Here is a 23,025-nt window from a genome sequence, read left to right as displayed (position 1 = left end):
CATGAATTTTAAAACCCAGTCCATTTATACTGAATGAATGAATGTAAAATTTAATAAGTGGGAATTGATTTTTAGGTGTGTATTAAATCTCCATGTAGATCAATTACAGACATACTGGTATGTGGAGAAGACTAAGTTTCCCAAATATCTCTTAACATTATTTTAAAATTAGAGTTCATTTATATGCACAAATCATTTTAAAATCCAGAAATCACTGTCAATGATACTTGCAAAAATCCGCAAGCATGTGCAACTTGATTAAGTTAAATACCTGTTCATGTGGGCAGGACCATACCCTCCAATGGCATATATCATTCCATCCAACACCGCTGCAGCAAAACAACTTCTTGTCGTAGTCATGGGTGCCACAGGTTGCCATTTTCTTACTTTGGGAATATACTTCTCTACAGATTGCAGGTAAGACTGTCCATCATAACCGCCTAAAGCATACAGTTCTCCTGCAAGTACCACCACTCCAAGGGTACTTCTACTCTCATTCATTCTCTCCAGAGAAGTCCAGGTGTTTGTATCAGGATTCCAGCATTCTACTGAATTTTCATGTTTTCTGATAGTGATGCCAGGACGCACGTTAGTCTCAATACCACCTATAACATACACTTTTTGGTCTAAAACGCATATTCCAAATTCATAGCGAGGAATGTTTAGGGGTGCCAAACCAATCCAAGAGTCATTCTGAGGAAAGTACATCTCCACACTAAAGAACAAGCAGACAAACATTAAAATTTAAAACATCAAAATGGCCCATAAACAATATCTGGCAAAACAGAAGATACACATATGCTCTGATACAGCTATTGCATTCTTGTGTATCTATTCTACAGAATGCCTAGACAGACAGTTTTGCAAAAGGACACAAAGAGAGAAATGTTTATAGCAGCACAACACAATCATCTATCAAAAGGAGAATGAGTAAATGTGATGTGTCCATCCTATGACTAAGCAGTTTCATTCCTAGATACGCATGCAAGAGAAATGCACACATATATATATGTACAATGATGTTCACAGTAGCATTATTTTTAATAGTAAAAAACCAGAAATAATCCAAAATTTTCATCAGTTATAAAATGGATAAGTAAACTGTGCATATCTTATAAGAAAATAGTATATAGCAATGAAAACGAACGAACTACAACTACATGCAACAGCAAAGAATCTCACACATATAATATTCAGGGAAACAAGCCAAATTGAATCTGTAATACAGTTTCATTTCCATCAAATTCTAACCTAGAAATGAGGACAGCAGTTACCTTCAGAGAGGACAGGGAGGGACCTTAAGGGTGGCTTCTGAGTGTTGTTCATATTCTTTTCTTGAAATGGTTTGTAATGTTTACTTGCTGATAACTCACTGAGCTGTATGCTTGGGATTTGTGAATTTTTCTATATATGTGGAACATTTCAACTAATTTTTATAGTTATCATATTTATTGTAGAAAGAAAATGTTATATTATGTCCATCTACTATAATATCATATACCAATGAAACTAAATGAACTACTTCGTCATGCAATCTCAATTTTATAAACTTTCTATTAAATGAGAAAACACATCCTTGAAGAATATACATTTATTGCATTTATATATAAAAATATACAAAACCTAACTATATATTGGGGCACATATGTGGCAAAATTACAACAAAATGCAAAGGAATAATCCATTAAAAATTCAGAATAGTGGTTACTTCTGGGGGAGAGAAGGAGATGGTACCAAGGAGGGGCACAAAGGAACTTTAAAGGTATTATTAGCCCAACCTCAACAATACCAGTTTTAAACTACAATTAAAATGTACACTGAGGCTTTTTAAAAGATGAAGGACCCACCAATTGACTTTGATTAAAAAGACAACAGTCTCCTCTTATTGGAGGAAACCCATTCTACTAAATGTCTGGAAATACTTTAGAATATTAAATATTAAAGAAATATATTACACATAAATGTTTTCATAAAGCAATCTCAGTTAAGAGAAAAGCAAAGGTAACATCCAGCTATATTTTCAATGTACAAAAATTATCTGTATAACACAACACTGTTAATCAACTATATCTAATATAAAATAAAAAAGACTAAAGTTACCAGTGGAAAGCTCTAAATCGTGATTACTATGGGTCTAATTCAACCCACCAGCTACTTTTGTAAATACAGTTTTATTGGAACCCAGCCATTTCATTTGTTTACGTATTGTCTATGGCCACTCTTGCACTACAATGACAGACTTAGGCAGTTACAACAGACCATATGGCCACAAAGTTTGAAATATTTACTATTTGGCTGGCTCTTCACAGAAGAAGTCTGACAACTCCTATTTATTAGAAAAGAAAGCATTTTTTTTTACTACTATTGTTAAAAATTATTTACATGAAGAAAAATAAACTGCATGGAAATTCCAAGACTTGTATTAGTATCCTATTTTTTATCTCCTTAGCGGTGATTCTGATTAATTGTACTCGTTCAGACACATTCTTGTCCCAGTCTGCCCTCATCACAGATTCTCAGCTCTCTTCTTTAGTATCGTCTGACATAGTTAGCAATAATAAATCCCCTCTGACCTAGTTTGACTTAAAGATGTAAATGATTTCACAAAGGGAAAAAAGGGCATAAAATGGTAGAAAAGTTCACGAGTAAGTAGGATGGATAAAATTTGGGCACTGGGAGGGAGGAGGGGTTAATTGAGAGTGTTATAGAGAATGGACAACAATCTGATTAAAACGAACGGGTAAGTGCTTTAAGAAGGAGAGAAAAAAAAAGAAGCAAAGAAAATAAACAGGAAAATCAAACTATTTAAAAAACCAGCAAATTTTAAGATTATAAAATCTACTAGTGTGTGTTGTGCTAAGTCGCTTCAGTCGTGTCCGACTATTTGCGATGCTATGGACCATAGCCCGCCAGGCTCCTCTGTCCATGGGATTTTCTAGGCAAGAATATTGGAGTGGGTTGCCATTTCCTTCTCCAGGGGACCTTCCCAACCCAAGGATCAAACCCACGTCACATTCATCCTTTAAAAGCCTTCTATTTACCTATCCAAACAGGCAAACAGTCCAGATTTTCCTCCTACTGCACAAAGTACTTTGGGAGCACAGCGAGGTCGTGTCATCAAGACTGTCTGATGAGACAGTCTGTGCTCGGGCATAAAGTGGTACTTCAGAGCTTCATTCAAAAGATGTTTACAAGTGCGATCGTCACGGATAAGATGATTTGCTTCATATAATCTAGTGAGAAACTTAACACTGAGCAATGGTAATCGCACACTGTTAAGTAGCTGAGCTAAGTACTTCTGGCGTTCTTGGACATCATACTTGATCCAAGACTCAAGTGCATAAAAAACAGTCTCTTCGGTAGCTACATTCAAACAGTCATTGGAAACGATTTCATCCAAATCAGCATGAGTGAGCTCAAAAAACTCTTCAGTCTGACAAACAGCTTCAAAATTCTGGCATATGTATTTAGTGGCTGCCAAATAAAGGTCATGGCAACCATACGTTTCTGCAAAACGAGAAATTCCAATACAATTACCAGGATCAAGCTGGCTTTCAAGAAATGCACAACATTCTTTCAGGACAAGTTTTATCTGCAGGAGGTTTGCTGCTGGAAGGAGAGATTCAACTGTGTCTTGCGAAATAAAAACAGTCCCTGTATAGGCATATTCCACAATGGCCTGGAGAGCAGTCTCATCAATGCACTGAAACTCAACTTCACTGTTCTCTTTTTCAGAGAGGTTTCCAGTGAACATAGCTTTGAAATATGGGCTGATGCTGGCAAGTACCACTTTGTGAGCATGAATTTTAACATCACCTACTCGAAGAATGATGTCACAGAGTTCGTGATGTTGACGAAGAAGATTCAAGCCTTGTAGAAGTTGTTCAGAATGTAAGTGGGTTAAGTTAGCAAGCATGTAGGTCGGGGATGTGTGGTCCATCTACAGAAAAACAAAAGGCACAAACAGCTATTTCAAAATAACCTTACAAATGATTCCTTTTTCAAGTGGCACAAAATAAATGAGATTTGTTGTTTATTTGCATGTTTGTTGGTTTTTAAATACCTTATACTACATACTAGACAGAGGCTTTTAGAGTTATTAATAGAAAGGATGTTAACAATCATTCAACTCCTTTATTATACATATTAGGAAACAGAGGCTCCAAAATCATAAAAGTCTCTTGACATGGACTTTTGAATCAGAACTCTGCCAACTCTTTTGTTTCCCTTCATTAGATTCAAGTCTGAGCTATCCCTGAAACAAAACACAATTGTGAAGTAAAAAAAAAAACTGCTTAAAGGAAAATTAATTTTCAAACAATGCTTATAGTTATTTGGCTATTTTTCTCAATAATGATATAAATGTCTGCCAATCTAAGCAACAGATACTTTAACTGAAATGCAATTTCATGTTAACTCACGTACTTTACCCAAAGATTCAATAATTATTTTAAAAAAGCATGCTGAATTTAACAAAGATACCACTACCATCAACTGATTCGATGACAACAAAAAATTAATGTGAACACAGTCTGGTATTCTATAAGGGCAATAAGGCTCACTTACTGATCTAGACCATACCTACTCAACTCCTGATAAGTCTGGATCATACCCACTCCATCTACCTGAGACCCTGTGCTTCTGGAAGATGAAAAAGAATAAAAATAAAGAGAAAAGAAAAGAATAGACAGGAAAGGTGAAGAAAAAGTGAGAGACAATAAGAATTGGGATATGCTGAATAACTGCTCTGGCAAAAGACATCCCAACCTAATCCTTGGAAGCTTTGAATGGTACTTTACATGGCGGAAAAAAAAAAAAAGACTGTGTAGACATGATTGAGGATTTTGAGAGGGAGACATACACGTACAATCACATGTACTTTATAAGAAGGCAGAAGGAGATCTGACACAGACAGAAGAAAAGAAGGTAATCTGACCACAGAGGCAGAGATTGGAGAGACGCAATCACAAACCAATTAACATTGGCAGCCACCAGAAGCTGGAAGAGGTGAGGCACGCATTCTCCCCTGGAACCTCCAGAGGGCGCAGAGCCCTGCCAACACCTTACTTCAGTCCAGCGTTACTAATTTCAGACTTTTGGCCTCTGTGACTGTAAGAGAATAAAGTTCTATTATTTTAAGCAACTGAGTTTGTGGTAATTTGTTATAGCAGCCATAAGAAATTAAGACACCAATACTTCAGCATGGCTCATAGCAGCTGCTTAGAATAGATGAAAGGAACATAAGGCATCTACATGATAAGAACTGTTTCTTTCCTATCTCATTTACTCTTCAAATACAAGTTTCAGGGATAATAATATTTTTTTAAAAAGCAGAAGATCAGTTCCTATTTTAAACGTATTATCAAATAAATTACAAAATTCTGAACATTAGTAAATAATATGAATGTTGGTAGGCCGGGGAGAATCGAACACTTCATTCCTGGGGCATTTTAAAGTGAAAATATTCAAATATTGAAACTTTGATCTTCACGAAGAATGTCATCATTTCACATTTGTTTCATCTGAATTTTACATATGCTAAAAATTTTTGTTAACATGACACTATAACTGACATCACCAACCTCCACTTCTGACCTCTCCAAATAATCCTATATACATCTAAGAGAATAATTCTCAATCAGGGTACAGAGGAGTCTCAAGAAACTTGTTGGTTTTCCAGTAGGTACTTCATTCCAGAACAGAGTATCTTAAGAAAACAACAACCAGAAGGCATATGTTTAGATCTGGATCTGTTCTTTTTATTTACTATAGTACTGACCTCTTAAACTTATTTAACTTCTTTTTTAAGCCTTCATTTAATAGAAAAAAACTAGCTAATTATCTAGACTAAAAAGAAAAAAATGAACAACAGGAAAGGTGAGTAGACATAGAAAATAAGCAATAGGATTAAGAAAGTGGTCCTGGCTACTTCACATCATCAACTTTACCTTACCTTCAATTTCCTTATCAAAGTGAGATCATAATATTGATAATGCATGAATGTGTGCTAAAGTCACTTCAGTCGTGTCCGACTCTTTGAGACCCTCTGGACTGTAGCCCACCAGGCTCCTCTGTCCATGGGATTCTCAAGGATGCTGAGCGGGTTGCCATGCTCTTCTCCAGGAGATATTCCTGACCCAGAGACTGAACCCACATCTCGTAAGTCTCCTGGCAAAGGCATGCAGGTTTCTTTACCACTAGCACGACCTGGGAAGCCCAATGTTAATAATACCTGAACTATATGTACCTCACAAGGTTTTTGAGGATCAAATTAGATAACGCACATGAAAACACAACAGACTGTAAAAATTATGAGTACAGGACACTATGCTGAGGCAACAGAAATGTAACAGTATCAGTGAAGAATAGGGCCCTTGGAAATACAAGATAATGAGTTTTAGTCCTAACTGGGTCATATACTATTATACGGAATTGGCACATTTCTTAATCCAAGTATTAATTCTTTCATCCATAAATCAAGAATATACGCATATTTCTCAGAAGGTTACATGAAAATGGTTTTATAAAGCTTGCTATGAATACAGCACTTGTCTCATTCTCTTCTCATGATCCTTACTTTCACTAGTTCCATTCTTTCCATAATGACCTTTCACTACAATAGAGCTCACATAATTACAACAGCTCTATATATTTTCTTACCATTTGCCAGATTTTGTCTATAAACTTTCTCCTCTCCCATCTTCTATCCAATTCAAATTTTCAAAAGGCTAAGTCAAAATTAATTTCATCTGAAAGTCTATAAACATTTAGGTACTCAATTCCTTTACATGCAATTAATTTAAAATGGTGTTTTGTGAAACATATCCCTTTCTACTCTCATTCGTCTGATTTAACAAGGAGATGTTATTCAGAATGAAAAGTGAGCAACAAACAGGAAACTGAATGATACAGAAAATAAGAGAAGGGTATGAAAAAGGACACCTGGTTAATACAATGAGACAAGAAAGGGAAATAAAAGGCATATTGATTGGAAAGAAAGAAACAAAACTGTCTTTGTTGACAGATGACATGATTGTCTATGCAGAAAATCCAAAACAAAACAAAACAAAACAAAAAACCCCCAAACACTGGAACTAGTAAGCAAGTATAGCAAGTTTGCAAGATATAAGGTTAATATACAAAAGTCAATTACTCTTCTACAAAGCAGCAATGAACAAATAAAATTTGAAATTTAAAACATATTATCATTTACATTAACACCTAAAATCTGAAATACTTATACATAAATCTAACAAAATATGTAGAAGATCTATATGAGAAAAAGCATAAAATTCTAATAAAAGAAATCAAAGAACTAAATAAATGGAGAGATAGTCCATGTCCATGGATAAGACTCTCAATATTATCAAATGTCAATTCTTCCTGACTTGCACTACAGATTCAATGTAATCCCAATCAAAGTTCTAGCAAGTTACTTTGTGGATGTTGCAAACTGATTCTAAAGTTTTCACAGAGAGACAAAATACCCAGAATAGATACCTCAATATTGAAAAAGAAGAGTAAAGTCAAATGACTGATACTACCCAATTTCAAGCACTATTATAAAGCTATAGTAATCAAGACAGCATGGCACCAGTGAAAGTGCAGACAGACCAATGGAACAGAACAGAGAGTCTAGAAATAGACCCACATAAATACAGTTGACTGATCTTTAACAAAGCAAGAAAGGCAATACAATGGAAATCTTTTCAACAAATGGTGGTGGAATGGTTATCCACAAATTAAAAAATGAAATTACACACAGACCTTACTTACATCCTTCAGAAAAATTAACTCAAAATGGATCACAGACCTAAATGTAAAATGCAAAACTATAAAACACTTAGAAGATAACACAAGAGTAAATTCTAGATGACCTTGGGTATGGCTATGATTATTTTTAGATATGACACCAAGGTACAATTCACACAAGGAAGAATGGTAAGATGGACATCCCTATTAAAAACAAAACAAACACACATACATTCACTTACACACAAAAAAACACAAAAACTTCTACTTTGGGAAAATTATTGTCAAGAGCATAAGAAGTCAAGCCACACACTGGGAGAAAATATCTGTAGAGAAAAACCACAACTGATAAAGAACTATTATTCAATTAAACAAAGAACTTTTAAAATTAAACAATAAGAAAATTAACAACCTGATTAAGAAATGGATTAAAGACCTTAACAGACACCTCACCAGAAAAGATACAGACAGTAAGTAAGCAGATGAAAAGATGTCATGGGTCATCAGGAAATTGCATATTAAGACAACAGTGAAATACTACCACACACCTATTCAGCTCAGTTCAGTCGCTCAGTCGTGTCCGACTCTTTGCGACCCCATGAATCACAGCATGCCACGCCTCCCTGTCCATCACCAACTCCTGGAGTCCACCCAAACTCATGTCCATCGAGTCGGTGATGCCATCCAGCCATCTCATCCTCTGTCGTCCCCTTCTCCTCCTGCCCCCAACCCCTCCCAGCATCAGGGTCTTTTCCAATGAGTCAACTCTTCGCATGAGGTTAGAATGGTTAAAATCCAGAACACTGAGAACACCAAATGTGAGGAACAATATGGGGCAAAAGGAACTTTCATTCACGGCTAGGGGGAATCCAAAATTGTACAGCAACCCAGGAAGACACTTTTGATAGCTTCTTATAAAACTAAACATACTCTTACCATACAATCCTGCATTCGCCTTCCTCGGTATTTACCCAAATGAACTGAAAATTTATGTCCACACAAAAACTTGCACATGGATGTTTATAGCAACTTTATTTTGAAGTGTCAATACTTGGAAGCAACCAAGGTGTCCTTCAGTAGGTGAATGGATAACTATTAAACTATGCTATACCAAGACCGTGGAATATTATTTATTCAGTGCTGAAAGAAATGGGCTGTCGAGCTCCAAAAAGACATAGAGAAAATAAAGTAAAAGAAGCCAACCTGACAATGCTATATACTGCACGATTCCAATTATATGATATTCTGGAAAAGGTAAAACTATAAAGACAGTAAAAATATCAATGGTTGCTAGGGGCTTTGGGGAGGGAGGGTGAATAGGCAAAGCACTCAAGACCTTTAGGGCAGTGAAATTACTCTATATAACACTATAATGGTAGATATGTATCATTATACACCTGTCCCAACCCATAGACTATACAACACTGAGAGTGAACCCTAAGGTAAATTATGGACTTTGGGGGATAATGTGTCAATACAAGTTCATCTATTGAAACAAATGCACTACTCAAGTGGGGGAAGTGGATAAGGGGGGAAGGTATGCACGTGATAGTGAAGGGTATAAATGGGAAACCCTCTGTATGTTCCATAATTTTGCTCTGAACCTAAAACTGTTCTAAAAAATAAAATCATTTAAAAAGTAAATTAAGCAGGAAAAAAAGGAGATCTAGCTACTTTATAAGTTCATATCTCTCCCAGACCAAACAATTATGTCCTATATTTAAAAGAACCTCTGAATGAGACCCCTGAATCACTGCCAGTGCCACAGGACTAAAGACTATTTTAAAAAATAAGACAGTAATTTCTACTAATATCCTGGAAAGGATAATGTTAATTTTAGATAACACTATAAAACAAATTATTAAAGATTTGATTTGTGTATACTGAGAAGAAGATGTAGGGATCTTTAAGACTAGGATGGATGAGCTAACAAGAAGATATGTCACAGATGAATCTTGGGTTGTTTTTTTATGTATTTAGAAGACTTGCAGATCAGAAAAATACATGACCTTTAACTACATGTTTGTAATGAATTTTATAATGCTTTCACAATTTTGAGAACAAACCAGAAGTATAATAAGCTAGTTCAGTAAATTAGCATGTGGTTGCATAACCACACTACAGTATACTACTTAATGGAATGAGGTCTACCTCGAGGGAGGTTTCTGCTGGAATGGTGTAAGGCCAAGATGAAGATACTGGGGGCAAGCCAGTACCAGCTTTGCAGATGATACAAAGTTGCAGAGGACAACAAATCCATCAGCCAGTAAAACATGGATCCAAAAAGACCTGACATCTAACAAGAAGAAATTTAAGAGGGATAAATTTTAAGATTCTATAGTGGATTCCAGAACAACTTTACAAGTATAGAATAAGAGAGAAAAGACTCACCTGTTGGATGTGCTTAAAAGGTTTAGGGAATTTTAATTTTAGCACATTTTAGCACACTAATCTTATGGAGGTTTAATGTGCATTGATAGAACTATAATACATAGAACTAGAGAGGAGACATTCCACTTGGCTCTGCAAATGTCAGACCATATCTGAAATACAGATTTGGAGTACCATCCTTTAAAAGGGATCTAAGCAAAGTAAAACATCTGATGAAGAGAACTTCAAGACATGTATTATGGGTATGGAGTCCTCTAAAAAAAAAAAAAAAAGGAAATCTGAGAGCTATGTGAAAAATCAATGGTTCAAAGTTACTCAATAACAATAATATAGAATTGTTCTGAGGATTAAATGTGTTTATACATATGAAGGGCTTAGAATAGTGTCTATCATTTAGTAAGCTTGTGATAAATATTATCTTATTTATTATTAAGCTATTACTAGTGATTTTTTTTTTACATTGTCTGTTTAAGAGTTACTCTGCTTTTTACATTGTACCATCTCTTATTATTGAGTAAGAAATCTACTTCGTACCACTGACATCTTGGACTACATGAAGTATTAAAGAATTGTTGATTCTCAAAATAAGCTGATGAGTTATTGGTTAGATCCATTTTTAATGTAAGAAGAAATCATACAGTAATAATCAAAAATTAAACTAATTTTTGTGTACCCAATTGAAGACTGGCAAATTACCATTAACATGATATGAAAGTATAACATAATACTGATTTGTAAATAAACACATATATGTACACATGCAAAACACAAAAACATATACATTTGTGTAAATATGACACATATCCAGATATGCAGGACGGTATGATTTTAAGAAACTGGGCTCTGGAAATCAGGCTCCGAGGGTTACAATATTGTCTGTGCTATTTCATAGCGATGTGACCTTAGGAAAGTGATCTTAAAGTCCCAGTTTCCTCACCTATAAAGCACACACAAAATGGGAGCCATTAAGTACCCGAGGCGGAGAAGGCAACGGCACCCACTCCAGCACTCTTGCCTGGAAAATCCCACGACAGGGGAGCCTGGTGGGCTGTGGTCCATGGGGTTGCTAAGAGTCGGACACGACTGAGCAACTTCACTTTCACTTTTCACTTTCACACATTGGAGAAGGAAATGGCAGCCCAGTCCAGTGTCCTTGCCTGGAGAATCCCAGGGAAGGGGGAGCCTGGTGGGCTGCAGTCTATGGGGTCGCACAGAGTCGGACACCACTGAGGCGTCTTAGCAGCAGCAGCAGCAAGTACCCGATGACTGTTACATACTACTTGTTATTATCTTCCTTAGGAATATTCCGTTTTTGCCAGCTCAACCCATGTGACTCCCTTCCGTGCTCACCAAAAAACGAAGCTGACTTACTGTCAAATGAACAAATACAAACAGGTCAAGGCCAAAGTCTGACTAACCTGACCAGAAAATATACAGCAAGCCATTTTTATATTTAGACAGTTTGTTACTCAGACAGTAAAAGACTAAGCTCCCTGGATCCTGCCCCACACATCAAAAAGAAAAGTGCATACAAAGGGGGCTGGACGGATGCAGCAGTTTCGCATCCCACAGCTCTACTTTGCGAAAGGGGACACGAAAGTGCCACACCTCATCACACCTGTGTGTGTTAGCTGCTTAGTCGTGTCTAACTCTGCAGCCCCACGGACTATAGCCCGCCAGGCTTCTCTGTCCATGGAATTCTCCAGGCAAGAACACTGGAGTGGGTTGCCATTTCCTTCTCCAGAGGGTCTTCCCAAGCCAGGAGTTGAACCCAGGTCTCCTGCATTGCAGGAAGATTCTTTACTGTCTGAGCCACCAGTGAAACCCACTCTAAGAAGGTAAAGAGAAATAGCTTCATGGCAGACTTCCAGGGGAGACAGAGAGGCAGGTGGGAGATGGCCTTGTAGCAGTTCCTTAACACCTTACTCTCATGTTCCAAGAGGATCATAAAGTGTTCCAAGACTCACAAGCTTCAGTCCCACAGTCCAAGCTTTGCCTATGTGGATATATGCAAGGTCACCAGAATACCATGTTGAAGCAGTTCCCCTTATACTTATACCCTTTATAGTATTTCTTTTTTTCTCTCCAAAATAATAATAAAAAAAAAATTAAAGTTTTAAAAACCACTCAAAGGAAGGATACTGGTAAAGGTGACTTTGTAAAAGAACACCCATACACATTTCAATCATTGGAGTGGATACAAATGACATGATGTCCACTCCCTTTAAGAACTACTGAGAATAAAGTTTAAGAGATTATACTCTTAGAACCATAATGATTTGAACTATGAACTTTAAAAGAACAAATAAATATAGGGAACTTAAAGTGAATTACATTGAAGATTCGTCATAACACATAATTTTTAACACTTTAGACTTGACTTCTGTCACTCAAGAAATTTGACTTTAGAGAAATTCACAGAACTTTAAAAAGAGGAAGCTTTAAAACAATGGTTCCCAAAATATGATCCTTGCACCAGCAGCATCAGTATCACCAAGGATCTGCTAAAATGCAAATTCTTGAGTCCAAGCACACACCTAACCTCAGGATTCAGAAACTACAGAGAAGAAGGAGCAGCAATTTGTGTTTTAAGAACGTGTTAGCATTCTTATGCACATTGTTTTAAAATCAGTTAAAATATTTCCAACACAAGTGTAACTACTTAAAAATTATTGCAAATTATAACTGTACCTCCTTCAAAACTATGTATTACAACTGTGACTATACTTGGTTCTTATTTACCCATAAACAGCTAAAAATAGCTCACGGAAGCAAGAATTCTTAAACTTCAAAACCTGACCTTTGCCAGCTTTACACAGTTTCATTTATCTTATCAACAACCTTGTGCATAATGAAAGGTAAGCACCATGGAAAACAGAAAAGAACAGTGAGTCAAAGTGTGAATTTCAGGGCCAGAGAGATGAGGTCAACATTTGACTACTTAGTAGCTGTAGACTTTAGGCAAATTACTTACTCTAAACTTGAACATTCTTATTTGTAAAATCTGTTGTGTATTAAATAGAATGCTTGGTTTGGAGAAAGAAATCAGTGGAGAAGAATAGAAAATACAGAAATAGATAATTCAACATAGGAAAATTTATGATAAAGCCAGCATTTCAAAATCAGTGAGGAAAAGTGTGACTTTTAAATAAACATGTTGAGAAAACAGAATAGCCTCAAGAAAAAAAAGATAAAATTAGATCCCTTCCACATATCTATGCCAAGATAAACTCCTAATGGATCAGAGGTATAAATGGAAAAAATGAAAATATACATGTATTTGAATAAAATGGAGTGAATTTCTCTATAACTTGAGGTTGAAGAACAGTTTCCTAACTATGGTACAAGTGAAAAAGACAGGTCAGATTAATTACATTAAAAAACTCTGAATAGTTAAAAAACCCATAAGCAAAGAAAAAACTGTGGATAAGATTGAGAAAAATCTTTATAATATATATAAAGATGCAACATCAATAAATAAAACATTCCTAAAATACTCTAGCACTATAGAAAAAATAGTCTAAAGAAATGAACAGAAGGTTAAAAAATATATGGTTCTTAAGTATATGAAAAACTGTTCAACTTCATTTATAGTCAAATGAATTAAAACTCTATGGGGGCCTCTTTTTCTGCCCAGCACAGCCACGGCTAGAGGTCCCAAGAAGCACCTGGGGCCCGTAGCAGCTCCAAAGCACCTAGGACAGAAAACGTCAAGATAAATTTGGAATCATTACATACTAGATAGCAATAAAGCTATCAATGATGACTAAGGTCATAAAAAACTTTGGAGCCAAACTGAACAGGCCTTCACTAGTCATAGATGGGACAAGCTGATCATCCACTGTAGTAACTGTAATTGATTAAAACATAGCAGACAAGCTTAAACCCATGAGTTCATAATGATAATATAATTATGATAATTTTAAAAATTTGATCACCACTAGAAGATGTTAATGAATCAACTCATTATTTGAAACCAAGCAAATAAAGGGAAAGAATCAAGCATTTATCATACTTTTCCTACATCTCAAATTCTAAAAGATGATGCTGTGAAGGTGCTGCACTCAATATGCCAGCAAATCTGGAAAACTCAACAGTGGCCACAGGACTGGAGAAGGTTAGTTTTCATTCCAATCTCAAAGAAAGGCAATGTCAAAGAATGTTCCAACTACCGCACAATTGCACCCACCTCATATGCTAGCAAAGTAATGCTCAAAATTCTCCAAGCTAGGCTTCAACAGTACACGAACTGAGAACTTCCAGATGCTCAAGCTGGATTTAGAAAAGGCAGAGGAACCAGAGATCAAATTGCCAACATCTGGTGGATCATAGAAAAAGCAAGGGAATTCCAAAAGAACATCTACTTCTGCTTCATTGACTATGCTAAAGCCTTTGACTGTGTGGATCACAACAAACTGGAAAATTCTTAAAGAGATGGGAATACCAGACCACCTTACCTGCCTCCCGAGAAATCTGTATGCAGGTCAAGAAGCAACAGTTAGAACTGGACACGGAACAATGGACTGGTTCCAAAGTGGGAAAGGATTATGTTAAGGCTGTAGACTGTCACCCTGCTTATTTAACTTATATGTAGAGTTCATTATGTGAAATGCCAGGGTGGATTAAGCACAAGTTGCAGTCAAGATTGCCGGGAGAAATATCAGTAACCTCAGATATGCAGATGACACCACCCTTATGGCAGAAAGCGAAGAGGAACTGAAGAGCCTCTTGATGAAAGTGAAAGACAGTGAAAAAGCTGGCTTAAAACTCAACATTCAAAAAACAAGATCATGGTATCCAGTCCCAGAACTTCATGGCAAATAGAAGGGGATACAATGGAAACAGTGAGAGACTTTATTTTTTTGGGCTCCAAAATCACTGCAGATGGTGACTGCAGCCATGAAATTAAAAGGTGCTTGCTCCCTGGAAGAAAAGCTATGACCAACCTGACCAATATGACAGCATATTAAAAAGCAGAGACATTACTTTGCTAACAAAGGTCCATATAGTCAAAGCTATGGTTTTTCCAGTAGTCAAGAATGGATGCAAGAATTGGACCATAAAGAAAGATAGTGCTGAAGAATTGATGCTCTGGAACTGTGGTGTTGGAGAAGACTCCTGAGAGTCCCTTGGACTGCAAGGAGATCCTACCAGTCCATCCTAAAGGAAATCAATCCTGAATATTCATTGGAAGGACTGATGCTGAAGCTGAAACTCCAATACTCTGGCCACCTGATGCGAAGAACTGACTCATCTGAAAAGACCCTGATGCTGGTAAAGACTGAAGGCAGGAGAAGGGGACAGAGGATGAGATGGTTGGATGGCATCACTGACTTGATGCACATGAGTTTGAGCAAGCTCCAGGAGTTGGTGATGGATGGGGACGCCTGGCTTGCTACAGTCCAGGGGGCTGCTAAGAGCCGGACATGATTGAGCAACTGAACTTCCTATATTAACTGTACAAGTGGGTTACCAAACAGATGAGGGTAAGTTTTTCTTTATAAAAAGGACCCCAGTTTTTAGAGAAGGAATGACAGAATATCACCATTTCTCAATCTTAACGAAGTAACAGAGGCAGGCATTGGTTATGAAGGGCTGCTAACATCCCCAAAACAGAGACCACCAGACACCAGGGCCTTCTGATAGAAAATCATAATACCACCCTTAACCCACCACACACATGCCAAAATCAAACCAAGCCAGTAGACTTGATCCAAGTATTAATTTATAAGAAATAAAGAGAAAAGAAAAGCATTTTAAACCATAACAGAAAGATGCAATCAGCAAATGTTAGATAAAATTAGATTCAAACTTTCCATAGTCTACAGCAACTTCACAATTTTATATTCTTAAACCAAGCTAATAAAGGTCAAGTTGTAAGTTGTTATACTTAATTGACACCTAAGCTACAAAACAGTGGGGCTGAAATCAGTTGGGAGGCAATTATCTGCTACAATAAGAGCAAATAAATGGTGAGGAGAAACAAGAATTGTTTAAATTTCTTTTCCACATTTCAATTCTCACAGAATTCAACTAATTATGGCATATAATTTTTTAAATTTATTTATTTTTTAATTGAAGGATAATTGCTTCCCAGAATTTTGTTGTTTTCTGTCAAACCTCAAGAGGCATATAATTTTAACACTGAACCTATGGAACAAGGTGGCATATTTTCCTTTTATCTGAGACTGACTTTCATTATATCTGGAGAAACAAAAGTAAAATTAGAAGCCTGTTATGCAAATCACTGTACACAGATTCCAAAATAATACAGAAGGAAGCAAGTCCCCAAAGCCATTACCACATCCAGTAAGAGCTCGAATTAACCCATCTACTGAAAAACTGGTTAGAAAAAATGTGAAATTCTGTTAATTTATAAAGATTAGTTCTTAAAATGCAACCGTTTTTTTTTTTCCATTTATTTTCATTAGTTGGAGGCTAATTACTTTACAATATTGTAGTGGTTTTCGCCACACATTGACATGAATCAGCCATGGATTTACATGTGTTCCCCATCCCGATCCCCCCCCACCTCCCTCCCCATCCCATCCCTCTGGGTCTTCCCAGTGCACCAGCCCTGAGCACTTGTCTCATGCATCCAACCTGGGCTGGTGATCTGTTTCACCCTTGATAGTTTTTATTGTTTAAAAGTAGTTTTTGACTTGAACAATGGATGTGGGACATAAATCTAAGTAAATGAAATATAACACTGATACCACAGTAAGAAAATCTGTCTAATTCTACGTGGATAAAAATAAGCTCATAATTTCTTAACCTTATTAAAGTTTTGACTCAAGCAAGAAACCAAACAGGCTCAGAATAGAAACTCAAAGAGGAAAATTAAAATACATACAATCAAATAATACACAGTAACAGATATGAATGATTAATGATGGAAAAACCTAATTTTATCCTAGTTTCAACATTCTCCTCCCTCAAAACCTCAAAACTTTTCCAAAGCTCTAAGCAAATAGCTAAAATGACTAATTTCAGTAATTACTTTCCAATGGAAACACCCACAAAATGTGCCGTAGTACAAATGTAGATGATGTAACCTCAGAAAACTGTTGTGAGGATTAAATGAGTTAATATTCATTAAGTACTCAGCAGAGTGTATGGCACATAGCAAACACTCAATAAATAACAGTATAATTATAATTACTTGTTAATGTTAAGAGCACCTTTTATTTGCATAGCATTTCTTCACAATAACTTCTTTAACTATACAAAATTCTCAACAGTTTACAGAATGCACTTATTTCCAGTATCCCTCGATGTCTGTAAATCTGAGTAAGAACAAGGAAAAAACTATAGTGGCTAATTCAACCAATTAATATTTTATTCTGACTGTGGAAATAAAGGATGTTTTTAGGGCAACTCTGTTTATCTTAACTTCAGTTCAAAAAATTAAGGTCTGTATCACACATTCTTATAACCCATTAATTTAACTAAACTTTCTTGAAATAATTATCTTAACTTTTAAAAAATCTGAATTTGCTATTTGCAATGTATTCTTAATTACTTCCTTTCAACTTTCAGAAGTGTACTATTAATACACCCAATAGTGTATTCCACTATTCTGAAATTTAAGAAAACTTTATATACAGATAAATACAAAACACAAGTCAATACACAATGTCTAGAATTCCCTTGATCCCTAGAATTAAAGAATAAGGTTTTTTTTAAAATTTGTTTCATGACAAAAATAAACAGAATACACATTAAATGGATGAGATTTATTTTGCACAAAATAACCCTCAAAGATGGGCTTCCCTGGTGCCTCAGGGGTTAAAAATCTGCTTGCAATGCAGAAGACCTGGGATGGATACTTGGGTAGGCAAGATCCCCTGGAGAAAGGAAAGTCTACCCACTCCAGTATTCTGGCCTGGAGAATTCCATGGACTGTATAGTCAGTGTATGGGGTCTCAAAGAGCTTGACCCAACCCAGGGACTTTCACTTTCAACCCTAAAAGATAATTAGTAAGATATGGGATGCTGGTAAGGTCCCATTTCCTAAAAATCCATCATAGAGAATAATGCATCTTCCAAGTCTTCATCAAGGAAGTAAAAGGTAACAGATATAAAACAGATTGCAATCTATAACACAGTGATCTACTGGGCCCTAAGAAAAGGGGTTAAAATGAAAACTCATCTTGGTTTGTTTCAAGGAAAAGGATATAAGTAGTTGATTTAAGCATTCAAATCCCTTGAAAAGTATTCTTTATAGAGAGAAGAGGTAATTCTTAAACTTCTACCATAATTTTAATGATGCTATATAATACAGGACTTTCCAAGTTCATTTTTTGTTCCATGATTACCACACAACTTCCCAAGTTCTTGGATACAGGAAAGAATGCACTGTAACTTCAATCTGAAAATTCTGATCACTGGAAAGGGTTATCTTCTATTCCAACATAAACTGGCATTCTAATGTTACATTCTGTTGTGTATATCATTCTTTTACTTTAGTCTGAATTGAGTTCCTGAAGTCTTAGCATATGAGTAAAAGTATGAATTTGAACTTCTTCCACTGGAAATGAGAAACTGACATTCTTTCTCATTGACAACTGTCAAAATCATATCTTGGTTTTCACTCTTCTGCCGTTATCCTACCCAAAAAATTAAAAAAAAAAAAAAAAAGTTTTGGTCTACTGAAATCTAGTCAAACCAAATTAAGGGAGATTCATTAAACACTAAAATGATTAATTAAAATCAAGTAACATCCTAGAATTTAAACCAAAGCAGAAGGATGCATGTTTACACAGGCTTCGTTACATTTATTCTACTTCCAAAAGAAAAGGAAAAGAGAAACCTATAATAATCAAATTGTGCTTTAAGACACCATCCAGAAATGATTTTTGAACTTGCCTTACTTATCCAGCAAATTTTTTTATAAAATTGGTTTGGCATACTAAGACTTACAGAACTGGGTAGGAACACTTGCATTTTAAGTGCATAAACTGGAGACTTTAAATGATAACAGAATTTTCTCACTGGGTCATTCAAAAACAAGTGTATTATTCCTTCCCCAAAATATTCTCTTCCACACTTGAAAGAACTCTGCCTCACACTAGGCACTCCAGCTTTTCAATTGTTTCCGCCTACATTTAATTACAAAGAAGAAAGACTGCTTACCAAATTCACAGTTCGCCTAAAACAAAGAAATGTCTATCATCGGCTCTAAATCTATGGGGCGGAATTCTCTTAGGACAGTGAGACAAAGAACTTCAACCGCAACTGAAATTGTCTGTGCAATCTTCGGTTTCCAGGAGACTGAAAGGCTGAAGAGCTGAGCGAAGATCCTGCAGGGAGGTTGGGGTGGCAGAGGGAACTAACGGGGGAAAGGGGTGAGTCCCACAGAGGAGCTGCATTAGACTTTGAGAACCTAAAAGGGACAGAAGTTTAGCTACAAGGAAAAATAGATTTATCTGCAGATCAAGTACGTTTTCAAAGAGAACTTAAAGTGATGAAGACAAGGGAAAACGACAGAAAACCATCAACCCTTCACAACCCGAGGGTAAGAGAAGTAGGAAAAGGGGACCGGGGCGGGGGAGGGGGGAGGTAGGAGAGGACCGGGAGAGTAAGGTCCCAAAACACCGGGATTTGAAAAAAAAAGTACGCGAGCTCTGAGCTTGGCCTTAGTCCGCATCTCTCGTACCGGTATGCGGACGGCAGGAAGAAAGGATCGCCCTTACTCAGGGCTGTAGACCACAGCGCGTTTACTGCGATAACGAGCCCTGCACAAGAAGATGTCGCCTCTGTCCCTGCTTGCTCCCGTTCATTTCTTTACATCTTACTCTAACACCAGCGGCACTCCAGCAGAACTCTGTCAAAGCCCGCGCTGCAGAAGGACAGCAAAGGAAAATACCTGAGTCCCAGGAATCACGCCCGCAGCGACAGGAGGAGGAGGAGCGGTGGACAACTCGAGACCGGGCAAGATCCTTACTTGTCTCTCTAGTCAAACCCTAATTCTTACGGGTGGGGCGGGGAACTTCCGCCCTGAGCGAGGAGAGCGTCACTTCCGCTTAATGCTTTATCTGTTCCTCGCCTTCTCCATTCCAGATACGTTCCTTACGTTCTCACTGTTCTCACTTCCTTTTCCGGAGCCCTTCCGCCTAGCCCGAATTTCTGACGTGGACTACATGACCCTGCATGCATCACGGCAGGTTGATTTCCGGGTCAAGAGGTCCGCCCTGGGTACATCACCATGGAAGCGCTAGGTTTGGTCACGTGGTGCCCCTGGTTACGCCCGGTGGCAGCTGTGGGGTCTGGGGCTCAGGCGGGGGCCATTTTGCCGAAGGCAGCCTCCGGGAGTCAGGGGCTCAAGTTGTTCATTTTCCTCCTCTGCAGGTTGAGGCTTGGAGAGGAACAGGAAGGCTGGGCTCCATCGAGCCCTTCGGAGACGATGGTTTGCTCTAGTCTCCGCCACTTGACGACCCTCCATGGCGGCTGCGCCCTCAGCCCTGCTCCCGCTGCCGCCTCTTCCATCCTTCTGTGCCTATCGCCTCCAGAGCCGCAGTCGTCCTTCCGCCCCAGAGACTGATGATAGTCGAGGTGGGGGCGCCATGAGAGGCGAGAAAAACTATTGCTGCCGTGGAGCTGCCGGAGACCACGGTTCCTGCCCCCCGACACCCTCGCCTCTGGCCTCGACCCTCTTGATGCCCGCGGAGGCAATCTCAAGTAGTTGGTCTGGGCCTGGAGGTGGTTTGTCGGGGGGAGATGAAGAGGAGACTCGGCTCCTTCAACAACTGCGGACCGCGCCCGATCCTTCGGAGGCCTTCCAGGCTTTACAGGCTGCTTTGCCGCGGCGGGGCGGTCGACTTGGCTTCCCCCGACGAAAGGAAGCGCTGTATCGGGCCCTGGGCCGAGTACTTGTGGAAGGAGGTAGTGATGAGAAACGACTCTGCTTGCAGTTCCTCTCGGACGTTCTCCGGGGTCAGGGGGAGTTAGGCCAGCTGGAAGAGGCCTTTAGCTTAGCTCTTCTGCCTCAGCTTGTCGTCTCGCTGCGAGAAGAGAATCCAGCCCTGCGAAAGGATGCGCTGCAGATCCTACACATCTGTTTGAAGCGTAGTTCTGGACAGGTGCTGAGGACGCTTATACAACAAGGACTGGAAAGTACCGACGCCCGGCTTAGAGCTTCCACAGCACTACTGTTCCCTATCTTGCTTACCCCTGAGGATTTGTTGCTCGACCTAGATCTTACCGAGGTGATAATATCCTTAGCCCGAAAGCTTGGCGGTCAGGAGATAGAAGAAGAATCTGAGACAGCTTTCTCTGCACTTCAACAAATAGGGGAGCGTCTTGGCCAAGAGAGATTTCAATCCTATATCTCTCGCCTGCCTTCTGCCCTGAGGAGACACTACAATCGCCGCCTGGAGTCCCAGTTTGGAAGTCAGGTTCCTTATTATTTGGAACTTGAAACATCTGGATTTCCTGAAGATCCCCTTCCCTGTACAGTGAGTCTTTCCAACAGCAATCTTAAATTTGGGATTATTCCTCAGGAGCTGCATTCAAGGTTGTTAGATCAGGAAGACTATAAGAACCGGACTCAGGCTGTTGAGGAACTAAAACAGGTGATGGGACGCTTTAACCCAAGTTCCACCTCTCATCCTAGCCTTGTGAGTTTCATTAGTTTGCTGTATAATTTGTTAGACGATTCTAACTTCAAAGTGGTCCACGGCACACTTCAAGTCCTGTATTTACTGGTTATTCGCCTTGGAGAGCAGGTACAACAGTTCTTGGGACCTGTTATAGCAGCTTCTGTCAAAGTGCTGGCAGACAACAAGTTGGTGATCAAACAAGAGTACATGAAAATCTTCCTCAAGCTCATGAAGGAAGTAGGTCCTCAACAGGTGCTTTGCTTGCTCCTGGAGCATCTCAAACATAAGCATTCCAGAGTGAGAGAGGAGGTGGTGAACATTTGCATCTGCTCCCTCCTGACTTATCCCAGTGAGGATTTTGACTTATCCAAACTGTCTTTTGATCTTGCCCCAGCTCTTGTAGATAGCAAACGCAGGGTACGCCAGGCAGCTCTTGAAGCCTTTGCTGTGTTGGCATCGTCAATGGGCTCAGGTAAAACCAGCATCCTTTTCAAAGCTGTGGATACTGTGGAGCTGCAGGATAATGGAGATGGAGTGATGAATGCTGTGCAGGCCAGGTTGGCTAGGAAAACCCTCCCAAAGTTAACAGAACAGGGATTTGTGGAATATGCGGTCCTCGTGCCATCATCTGCCCAGGGTAGATCGAGCCATTTGGCACATGGAGCAGATGCAGACTGGCTTTTGGCTGGTAACAGAACTCAAAGTGCACACTGTCACTGTGGTGACCACACAAGGGATAGCATGCAAATGTATGGATCTTACAGTCCGACTGTCTGTACTCGAAGGGTACTAAGTGCGGGAAAAGGGAAAAATAAATTACCATGGGAAAATGAGCAGCCTGGAGTCACAGGAGAAAACCAGACTTCCAGTTCCAAGGACATAGAACAGGTATGCATCTTCTCTAATTTCCTTGAGTTGAAACTATGAAAGAATTTAAAATAGAAATATGCCTGTAATGACTGAGGGGTGAGATTGTCATGCTTTGTTTTTACATCAGCTTGCTGATGTATCAATTATAATGGAACAGAATACACAGGAACCTTCAATAGGCTTCCTGCTTGATGGATTTGATTAAATTTGAGGCACAATTTGGTATAGACTACCTGGATTTCAGTTTTGATCTGTCATTTTGGCATAGCTGTTATCTCATTCATGCAACAAACATTGAATACCTAGTAGGTACCAGAAAAAGAACCACGTTCTAGGAATGAAGATCAAACGGGTTTTGCAGAGTTAAGGGGAGGGACCTGTAAATGGGCAGCTACAAATTGGTTAAGTGCTA

General features: G+C 38.4%; 2 protein-coding genes across 5 annotated transcripts in view; one reads left to right on the top strand and one right to left on the bottom strand.

The window, feature by feature from the left end:
• KLHL28 (kelch like family member 28) overlaps nt 1-20,232 on the bottom strand; it is a 28,064-nt gene extending 7,832 nt beyond the window's left edge. The window contains exons 1-4 of one of the 3 annotated variants that reach the window (XM_020881399.2): nt 20,012-20,232; nt 9,904-10,048; nt 3,042-3,940; nt 272-715 (exon numbers count right to left, since the gene is read on the bottom strand). In XM_020881399.2, the coding sequence (XP_020737058.1) occupies nt 272-715; nt 3,042-3,940 (1,343 nt within the window). In that variant the 5' untranslated portion in view covers nt 9,904-10,048; nt 20,012-20,232. Of the gene's footprint in view, nt 1-271; nt 716-3,041; nt 3,968-9,903; nt 10,049-20,011 lie in introns of all 3 variants that reach the window. The other 2 variants (XM_070477993.1, XM_020881398.2) reach the window with 2 other exon arrangements.
• A 117-nt stretch (nt 20,233-20,349) lies between these two features.
• The window catches only part of TOGARAM1 (TOG array regulator of axonemal microtubules 1), a 79,590-nt gene continuing 76,914 nt past the window's right edge, over nt 20,350-23,025 (top strand). For both annotated transcript variants that reach the window (XM_020881394.2, XM_020881391.2), the window contains exon 1: nt 20,350-22,631. In XM_020881394.2, the coding sequence (XP_020737053.2) occupies nt 20,586-22,631 (2,046 nt within the window). In that variant the 5' untranslated portion in view covers nt 20,350-20,585. The remainder of the gene's footprint in view (nt 22,632-23,025) is intronic.

Source organism: Odocoileus virginianus, chromosome 16 (assembly GCF_023699985.2).
Source record: "Odocoileus virginianus isolate 20LAN1187 ecotype Illinois chromosome 16, Ovbor_1.2, whole genome shotgun sequence".
Taxonomy (NCBI): domain Eukaryota; kingdom Metazoa; phylum Chordata; class Mammalia; order Artiodactyla; family Cervidae; genus Odocoileus; species Odocoileus virginianus.
This window is presented reverse-complemented; position numbering and strand designations above follow the sequence as displayed.